Source organism: Clupea harengus, chromosome 24 (assembly GCF_900700415.2).
Source record: "Clupea harengus chromosome 24, Ch_v2.0.2, whole genome shotgun sequence".
Classification (NCBI taxonomy): domain Eukaryota; kingdom Metazoa; phylum Chordata; class Actinopteri; order Clupeiformes; family Clupeidae; genus Clupea; species Clupea harengus.
Genome location: NC_045175.1, coordinates 13903843 through 13913842, shown reverse-complemented (window position 1 = coordinate 13913842; position 10000 = coordinate 13903843). Strand labels below are relative to the sequence as shown.

The following is a 10000-nucleotide window of genomic DNA, read 5'->3' as shown; positions in this document are numbered from 1 at the left end:
AAGGCGCCCGTCTGCTGGTTGATGGCCTTCACGTTCTCGCCGCCGCGGCCGATCACCAGGCCGCACTTGTGGGCGGGGATGGAGAAGGTCATCTCGCCGCCGGGGGGGCCGCCCCAGCCGCCGGGCCCGCGTCCACGCCCACGCCCGCCACCAGGGGGCATGCCGCCGGTCCCGGGAGGGCCAGGAGGTCCCTGAAGGAAGAGGAGGAGGAGGAGCAAAATGTCAACATCCAATAGATTCGGCTAAAGGTGAGATACACAGTGGTAAAAAATATTATTAATAAATGCTAAAATCAACAAATAGAAAACCAAACAAACAAGAGTCCACCATCTCCTCACCTCAAAGCCCCTGCTGTCTCCCGGCTGTTAGAAAACAAATCGACAAGCTTGAGTATCACGACCATGTTTTATGATACTCTATAAATTCTCAAAAACACTTTTTATTTAATGTATTTCAATTAATAAAAAAAATTATTAAAAGACTAAATGGCAGACAGTGGTTCATTTTGTTCTGACTGCACACAAAAATCTACTTTTTTGTTTAACTTATACACTGAATTCTTTATATTATGACAGTTTGTCTAACCCCCCCCCCCCCGTCCTTACCCCTCCTCCCTCCTCGCGGGCGCGGATGCTCTGCAGCAGGTCGGTGATGATGCTGGCGGCGTGCTCACAGCGGTCAGGGGGACCCATGATGTGGGCGATCTTATCAGGACCGCTGCCATCGTCTGGAGGGGGAGAGGGACGGAGAGAACAAGAGAAAGAGGGGAGGGGGGGGGGGGGGAGAGAGAGAAGAGGGAAAGAAAGAGGAATGGAGAAAAAAAAAAAAAAACTTGCATTATTCTTCTCTCAAGTAAAAAAAAAAAAAAAAAAAGATATTAATAAAATATATATTTTTTTTTAAATCGACTAACTATACGACTAACGACTCTATATGGACCAAACAAAACTAGTCAACGTGCCCTGAAGTAAACTAAGCCAATGCGACGCCTGTGGTCGGTCCTCTCACCTGGTTTAAACTGGATCCTGACCCCAGCGTCGTTCTGGATCTTCTTGATCATTTCTCCGCTTCGGCCAATCACGACTCCCACAGAGTGGCGCGGAACTGGAATCTGTCCAATCGCATCAAAGCACACAAGTCAACTACCCCCTTGCAGACGACGGCCACATTTTCTTACAGCAGTTTTTTTAAAACACACACAGAAGAATGACTTCCCCCAGGGAGGTAACCTATTAACCACAGTGGCCAGAGGCAGAGGACTCAATAATAATAATAATAATAATAATTATTATTATTAAGACCTTCGTCAGGTTTTTACTGGAACACACACGTGCATATATGGAGGCGACACAGGACACACACACACACACACGCAGGTAAGCCTGAGGTCGCGGTGAATCAGTCATGCAGAGCACGGACGCGTCTCCCATTGGGGACACAGAGAGAGTGGTGTTCTTACCTCCACGCCCCCTCCCATACGAGAGCCGCCGCCTCCGCCGCCGCCACCGCCGAACTCGCCGCGGTTCTCAAAGCCGGGGTGATCCCTCTCCCTCAGGATCTCCTGCACCATCTCACGAGCTTGCTGCAACGGGGGGTTAGGGAAACAGATTTAGCGCACACACACTCACACACACACACTGAATTAACACACAACATAATCTCATCATCTTGGAGGAAGGAGAGGGAGATGGCTAATTATTAATTAAAAGCACATGAATGTACACTGTCCCTCTTGATCAAATAAACAAATTGATTGATTGATTGATTGACTGAAGGTAGATCAAAACCACACAGCCACTTAGGGGGCCAAATGACTGGAGTTTATCGGCTGCTAACGGGGCATCCCTGCTGGAGAGGGTCGAGGTTCTTCTTCACGGGTAGGAATGGGCTTAGGGTCAGAGGTCAGAGGTCGAAGGGCAGGGGTGAAGGTGTGGTACCTGCACTTTGTAGGGGTCGCCGATGATGCGCAGCGGCTTGTCCATGTTGGGCCCCTGAGAAGCGTCCTGGATCAGGATCATCTTCACACCGGCACGCTCCTGACAACACACACACACACACACACACGAGGGGACACGTCAGATACAGAGTGTGCAAGTCCTCTCACACACACACACGAGGGGACACGTCAGATACAGAGTGTGCAAGTCCTCTCTCTCTCACACTCACACACACACACACACACACGTCAGATACAGAGTGTGCAAGTCCTCTCACACACACGCAGCTGTTTGATGGTCACACACACTCCATGCTTTACAGAGTGTGTGAGTCCTGTTTGATGGTCACTCCCACACACACACACACACAGCAGCTGTTTTGATGGCCTCCCTTGCCAATGATGAGGGCAGCTTTTGCCAGAAGACATGACACCCCACACACACACACACCTGCAGCTGTTTGATGGTCTCTCCTCCCTTGCCGATGATGAGGCCGGCTTTGCCCGCAGGGATGATCATCTCCTGCATGTGACCCTGTCCTCCGGGGCCTCCTTGTCCTCCCGGTCCTCCTCCTCCTTGTCCACCTTGTCCTCCGTTCTCATGGAAGGCAGTGGGCGGGGTCCCGCGGCCTCGAGACACGATCTCGTCCAATAGCATCTTAGCTTTACTGCACACAGACACGGGGGGGGGAGGGGCAACAAGAGGAAGAGACAGAAATATAAAATCAGAAAGGTCAAAGGTGAAACCTGGATATGAGAGCAATGTCAACAAATAGGGTTCCTACCATAGATATATATACGAGACATCTAGCCTTTATATATATATATCTATGGTTCCTACACCCAGGGGTCAAGGGTCAATCATGACTGCATGTACTTTAAAATCACTGCCTTACGTCATGACAACCACACACACACACAACCACACACACACACACACACACCTCACATAAGACACTAAAACTACATCATCTAAAGAGTTCATCATCGCTGGCGAAAGTACAATTTTGCACAAATCATTTTTCTTAATTCTTTGGAAACTACACCTGTCAATCATCCATGCCATATATCCAGGCCTTGAGAGCTAAGATGGTAAAGTGCACTAACTTGTCCACCATGTTCTCCACGACCATGGGAGGCATACTGGAGGTGTGAACCATAAGGAAACAAAAGAGCAAAATTAAAAGACTACATGGGACCACACACACACACTCTGGCTAGACGGGTCAGTCTCAGGCTCACACGGCACCTAACTCTGCAGCTCATTTTGTGTGTGTGTGTGTGTGTGTGTGTGTGTGTGTGTGTGTGTGTGTGTCCATGGGAGCACACACAGTCTGGCTAGACGGGTCGGTCTCAGGCTCACACGGCACCTAACTCTGCAGCTCATTTTGGTTGTGTGTGTGTGTGTGTGTGTGTGTGTGTGTGTGTGTGTGTGTGTGTGTGTGTGTGTGTCTCTCCATGGGAGCACACACAGTCTGGCTAGACGGGTCGGTCTCACACACACTCTCTGGCTGGACGGGTCGGTCTCAGACACACACTCTGGCTAGACGGGTCGGTCTCACACGCACACACACACACACACTCTCTGGCTAGACGGGTCGGTCTCAGACACACACTCTGGCTAGACGGGTCGGTCTCACACGCACACACACACACACACACTCTCTGGCTAGACGGGTCGGTCTCAGACACACACTCTGGCTAGACGGGTCGGTCTCAGACTCACACGGCACCTAACTCTGCAGATCATTTTGTGTGTGTGTGTGCATCTCTCCATGGGAGCACACACAGTCTGGCTAGACGGGTCGGTCTCACACACACACTCTGGCTAGACGGGTCGGTCTCAGACACACACTCTGGCTAGACGGGTCGGTCTCAGACTCACACGGCACCTAACTCTGCAGCTCATTTTGTGTGTGCGTACTGTGTGTGTGTGTGTGTGTGTGTGTGTGTGTGTGTGTCTACATGGGAGCACACACACTCTGGCTAGACGGGTCGGTCTCACACACACACTCTGGCTAGACGGGTCGGTCACACACACACACACACACACACACACACACACACAGGCTAGACGGGTCGGTCTCAGACTCACGGCACCTAACTCTCCAGCTCAGTTGTGCATCCTGTCATTCTCCAACAGCAAGAAACACAAGTCAGGACACTGGGTGTGTGTGCGTACTGTGTGTGTGTGTGCACTTACTGTTTGTGCGCGTACTGTGTGTATGTGTGTGTGCACTTTCTGTTTGTGCGCGTACTGTGTGTGTGTGCACTTACTGTTTGTGCGCGTACTGTGTGTGTGTGTGTGTGTGTGTGCACTTACTGTTTGTGCGAATACTGTGTGTGTGTGTGTGCACTTACTGTTTGTGCAAATACTGTGTGTGTGTGCGTACTCCGTACTGTGTGTGTGTGTGTGTGTGTGTGTGTGTGTGTGTGTGTGTGTGTGTGTGTACTTACTGTGTGTGTGTACTTACTCTGTGTGTGCGTACTGTGTGTGCGTGTGCGTACAGTACCAGTCAAAAGTTTAGACACACCTTTAATTTTTTGTGTTTTAACTTCAAGTGTTTTCTTTACTTTTATTATTTTCTGCATTGTAGATTTATACTGAAGCGTTTAAACTACGAAAGAACACATATGGAATGATGTACTAAACAAAAAAAGTTTTATCTACGATGTAGAAAATAATAAAATCAAAGAAAAATCTTCTCAAAAAATGAGGTGTCCAAACTTTTGACTGGTACTGTATGTGTGTGAGTGTGCGTACTGTGTGTGTGTGTGTGTGCGTACTCTGTGTGTGTGTGTGTGTGTGTGCGTACTCTGTGTGTGTGTGTGTGTGTGTGTGTGTGCGTACTCTGTGTGTGTGTGTGTGTGTGTGCGTACTCTGTGTGTGTGTGTGTGTGTGTGTGTGTGTGCGTACTGTGTGTGTGTGTGTGTGTGTGTGTGTGTGTGTGTGTACAGAATCTATGCGTGAGACGTACGGTATGCACTTAGGAGATCCAGTGATGACTCACGGTTCGGAGGACTGGATGTGCACAGTAGAAAGTGTGCGCATATGTGTTTGAATGAATGAATGAATGAATGAATGTGTGTGTTTGAATGAATGTGTGTGTGTGTGTGTGTGTGTGTGTGTGCGCATGTGTCAGACTTACAGAATGCACTCAGGAGATCCGGTGATGGAGACACAGCGGTCGGGGAGGCCTCCGCTGTCCGGGGCGATCTGAACCTTGCAGCCGGAATCCTGCTGGATCTTATTGATCTGTTCTCCTCCTCGACCAATGACTGCACAGCACATCAAAGCACACAGCCAATCAGATCACAGCATCAGGCTCAATTGTGAATTCCGAAGCTAACAAGAGTCCCAAGTAAAGGAGTGTGTGTGTGTGTGTGTGTGTGTGTGTGTGAGAACACTTTGGGCCAAATTTACGAAGGGTGTTTAAGGCTTAGATAGTGACCAGAAATACGCAGGCTAAACACAGCTTGTCCACGCACAGCTAAACAGCGATGATTATTGCCATTCACAAGCAATGACCCATCACCCGTTTAGCGGTGTAGATGTCCAGCTTGGTTAACCAATCAAATAACATCACCTGCTGCAGGCGCATCATTCTATTGGCTGAGTCAAACCTTACGACCTCTCCACGCAGCGCCAGTACAGTTTAAAGACTAGACTTCTGTTGAGACGTTTGCAACACGTCCAAAACAGTCACAATGTCACTAAACTAGATAAACTAGAGTAGATATTGGTAAATATTGTCTTAATATTCTGAATCGGTGGTAACGATCTTCTTCCGTCTCCTCTTGAGCAAACTCGCGATGCGCCCATTTTGCCCATTGTCTGAAAACTGCATCAGACACCCGTTAAACAAGCCCCTGTGGACGTCTAAACTTCATGATCACTGAATCATAGGTCACTTAATGTGGACGTCTAAACTTCATGATCAGTGAATCATAGGACACTCAATGTGGACGTCTTAACTTCATGATCACTGAATCATAGGACATTCAAACACCTCCAGCATAATCAACCTCTAATTTAGCGATTAGCCAAGACTCATCTAAGAGGGGAGGGGGAAACCCCTTCGTTAATTTGGCCCTTTGTGTCCACATTGCTGTGTGTGTGTGTGTGTGTGTGTGTGTGTGTGTGTACTCACTCAGTCCGACCATTCCGTCAGGCACTTTGTAGTCCTCCGATACTTGTGAGGGTCGAGTAACGTTGCTGGAGACACAGATTGGCAGGGCAGGGTAGAAAGAACGAAAGACAAACAGAAAGAAAAAAAGAAGAGTGTTAGTCATTTCCTTGCAAGCCTTTCCACACACAAACAGTCCATGTCTGAGTGCAAGCGGAGACCAGACCACGCACAGGAGAGGAGGGTGCGAGCGACTTACCTCTGCTGGGACAGGGCTGCCAACTGTGCACTGATGGCTGCGGAGGGGCGGGGGTAGACGACAGAGAGAGAGAGAGAGAGAGGTCAGTAACACACTGTGTAGGGGGCAAGACCTAAAGATCCCATTTATTATGATGGCATTAATATGAATTGATAATTAAAAAAAAAAAAACACACGATGGGACAGTATATTCCATGTTTAAAAAGAACAGTTCTGCTTGATTATATATCCGTTTCATGCATTGCAGTAAAACCTTTTGAATGTGATTATAGTGAGTGATAGTGTGTGTGTGTGTGAAAGCGTGTGTGTTTGTGTGAAAGTGTGTGTAAGTGCGTGCGTGTGTGTGAAAGTGTGCGTGTGTAAGTGGGTGTGTAAGTGCGTGTGCGTAAGTGCGTGTGTAAGTGGGTGTGTAAGTGCGTGTGTAAGTGCGTGTGTAAGTGCGTGTGTAAGTGCGTGTGTAAATGCGTGTGCGTAAGCGTGTGTGTGTAAGCGTGTGTGTGTGTAAGTGCGTGTGAGTGTAAGCGTGTGTGTGTGTGTGTGTGTGTAAGTGCGTGTAAGTAGAAGAGTGTGTGTGTGTAAGTGCGTGTAAGTAGAAGAGTGTGTCCATACGTGCTTGTGAGGCCCACTCGCAGAGGGCACTAGCATCTCTGTCGCTCTGGCTCTGGGTGGCCATCTTCTTACTCTCTGGCTGATCTGGGGGGGTGAACACGGAACACTAAACTGTTATTATTTGCATCAGTGTGTGCTAGCCTTCAAGTTGGTGTAAGTGCGTGAATCTCAGTCTGCCGGCGTGTAGGTGGGTGTGTGTGTGCGCGCGCGCGCACACCACATATGACCTTGCCTGTTGATAAGTGCGAGTGTTGGTAGAAGTGATCAGGCCCGTCACTATCTGTACCTGCGTCTTCCAGAGAGCGTTTCTGCGCAGCGAAGGGGTAGCTCTCGCCTCCTCCATTGTTATTCATGGGGGGGCCGGCATCTCCACCAATCTTGGCTGCAATCTGGAGAGAAACGCAAAGTGTTCCATGAACTCCCCATTTGCCCAGACAGCCCCCACCCCCCAAACAGCTTAATACCCTCAAATGCTCAACACACACACACAAAACGGGCGCAGGGGGAGGGGGGGCGGGGTTATGCTCAGGTTCTAAAGCGCCTTGAGACCATTTCAACTATTATTGGCGTTACATAAATAAAAAATAAAATTACCCAATTACAATTATAAGGCTCATGACCATCATTGACTTAGTTTGTCAAAGCCAGCAGGAAAACGTAACTTTAACGTGCTAGTGGCAGGCTGCACTCCATACCCTATTATTTCTAATCTGGAGCCCCTACAAGCCGGGTTAGGGAGAAAAAGAGCTTTGATTTCAGGTCGATGAGCGTTGCACAATGAGACTGAACTTCGTGAGGAACCTTGCGAGGCGGACGAAACCGCTGTTTTACCTCGCAAGCTAGCAGCGGCCACACTGTTGAGAAACTGAAACGAGATCGTTCGCCGCCACAACAACACCGGTCGAAGAAGAAACTGACCCAATGACCCTGTGATCATAGAGTTAAAATACATGCCCCGGGGTTTTAAAAGCCAAAGATTTGATTTACATATAGGATAGTACGATGTGTTAATATTACTATTGAAGATTATTCCCAGCCATCTAAATAACACCCGTCTACAAGGCAAACTTAACTCGCCATAACAGTACGCCAACCGAGTGTGCTTGTTTGGCTAACATAGCTGCTAAGGTAACAAATCATGGTACGTTAACGTTTCCTTGATTAGCTGATCCATTCGCTTATACACGTCCAACCTCATTAACTACATCAGGTGTTGGTAGCAAATAGCCAAAACAAACCCAATCTAGTTTACTAAGCGGACCCTGGGTTACTCCAAAGGAACGTTACCGTTAGCCATGCGTTAAGATTAGCCATCAAGCTAGTTAGCAACACATCATGGAGCCCAAACTAGGCCACGGACTTTGGGACGGACTGCAGTCAACTCGTCTAGATTGCTGGGTTGTAACGCATGTTAAATATTACCTAAAATGCTACATAACGTGCTTACGGGTAATTTTGCCCCGTGCTCCTGAAGGCGCTAAATACATATGGCATGGCCACGCATATTAGCTCGCCGCTTAGCAGACGAGGTAGCTCGTAGCTAGCTACATCGCGCGGCTAGCCGAGACAATGCTTGCAGAAACAGCTGCAAGCTAATGGTTTTATCACGCATATGACGTTGCATGGCCAAAATAACCTTTAGTCGGTCCAAATGGAATGCATAGAGGAAACAGCTAACATTCACCCTGTAGTTCATGCTTTTACAAAAAAACTCACTAGATCGGAACCGACCAACAATGTGCCGGTCCCATTGATTCAAGCTAACATACGACCTCGTCGGTTAGCCAACAAGGGTCCATTCACACGAGCTCAATCAAACCATGGTGCTTTCCACCGCGGGACTTTCCATACCTGCCGGGCTCGCTGAACCGCGTCCGCAAAGGCATCTTTCTTGAGTCCACCCGCTCCTAGGGCTGCACCGGCACCCGGTTGCGGCGCCGCGTTGTACTCCGACATGCTGTGGTATTCGGGGGGCTAATCGTGTAGGGGTAAAACAGGAGGCTTAGGCCGGGTCAAGGTGCGCAGAAGCGGGAAGACGAGCAGCGGTTTGCGGGGGAGATAAGAGGAAATTACGACAGCGGCAGATAGGCGGGTTGTATTATAACACAGGGCCAACAGGAGTTTACCTCTTTCCAATTTGTTGAAACAACCAATCAGACATCTCAAGAATCCGCAGCTGCGCCAATCAACTGAATGTGATTTGTTACGGACAAGGTGATTAGATTAACCAATAGCTGTACGAAAGGCGGCGTTTTCATGGGTAATTCATCCAACAGCATTGTTCGTTTGTTGGCGCTGCTTAGAAGGCCAATCAGATCTTGAATGCTTTACAAATTCACCAAGGCCATCGGCTGGCTATTTTGATCGACGTGTGCTTCATCCAGTAAGAATCTCTACGGGAACAGTAACCTCGTTTGACAGTGACCTGCGACCTAACCTTGCACACGAAGCGTGTTCGATTTCCCTGAATTCCCCCCTAAAGTTACGTGAGTTCACATAGTGAACATTTCAATCTCGTGTCAAATAACATGTGTTGTCACGAGTAGTAGTATGGACGTGGAACCCGTTATAGTTTGGCCATTTTAGGTAAAGGCAGAGGACTTAAATACATTATATCTTCAACTGCCTCCCCCCTATGGCCAAAGTTAGGAACAACACTCTTTTCCCGCCATTATGTGGAGTTCTTTTGCTCTCAAAGATCACAGATTTGATGTTATTTTTTATTTTATGTCTCCAAAATAATGTTACATACATATTCTCTGCATATCCTTAGGCATGCATTCGTGCACAACGCATACAGTGTAGTCTACTTAAAAAGAGTCAAAACAGACACATCAATATAATCAATCCTCCATCACCATATATTTTGTATCAAGTAAGATCAGGTGATATCATGGCGTACAACAACAGAATTAAGCAATATCATGTCCAAAAAAAAATACTGTAACTGAGTATTACTTGTCCAAAACAAATATAAATTATACAGCAACAATGCATTGAACGAAAACGATCATCTTTGTATTTGTGTGTTTGTCAGATTAATTTGGTCTCCTCTTCAATGGCCTCCAT

General features: G+C 47.9%; 1 protein-coding gene across 5 annotated transcripts in view; it reads right to left on the bottom strand.

Moving 5' to 3' along the window:
* LOC105891547 (KH-type splicing regulatory protein) overlaps window positions 1-9076 on the bottom strand; it is a 12555-nt gene extending 3479 nt beyond the window's left edge. The window contains exons 1-14 of one of the 5 annotated variants that reach the window (XM_031562238.2): window positions 8783-9076; window positions 7164-7320; window positions 6932-7015; window positions 6323-6359; window positions 6088-6152; window positions 5086-5215; window positions 3044-3079; window positions 2388-2604; window positions 1938-2036; window positions 1460-1582; window positions 1009-1111; window positions 606-727; window positions 339-362; window positions 1-191 (exon numbers count right to left, since the gene is read on the bottom strand). The exon at window positions 1-191 is cut by the window's left edge and continues 118 nt beyond it. In XM_031562238.2, the coding sequence (XP_031418098.1) occupies window positions 1-191; window positions 339-362; window positions 606-727; window positions 1009-1111; window positions 1460-1582; window positions 1938-2036; window positions 2388-2604; window positions 3044-3079; window positions 5086-5215; window positions 6088-6152; window positions 6323-6359; window positions 6932-7015; window positions 7164-7320; window positions 8783-8887 (1493 nt within the window). In that variant the 5' untranslated portion in view covers window positions 8888-9076. The remainder of the gene's footprint in view (window positions 192-338; window positions 363-605; window positions 728-1008; window positions 1112-1459; window positions 1583-1937; window positions 2037-2387; window positions 2605-3043; window positions 3080-5085; window positions 5216-6087; window positions 6153-6322; window positions 6360-6931; window positions 7016-7163; window positions 7321-8782) is intronic. The other 4 variants (XM_031562241.2, XM_031562243.2, XM_031562242.2 and 1 more) reach the window with 4 other exon arrangements.
* Window positions 9077-10000: the final 924 nt, after the last annotated feature.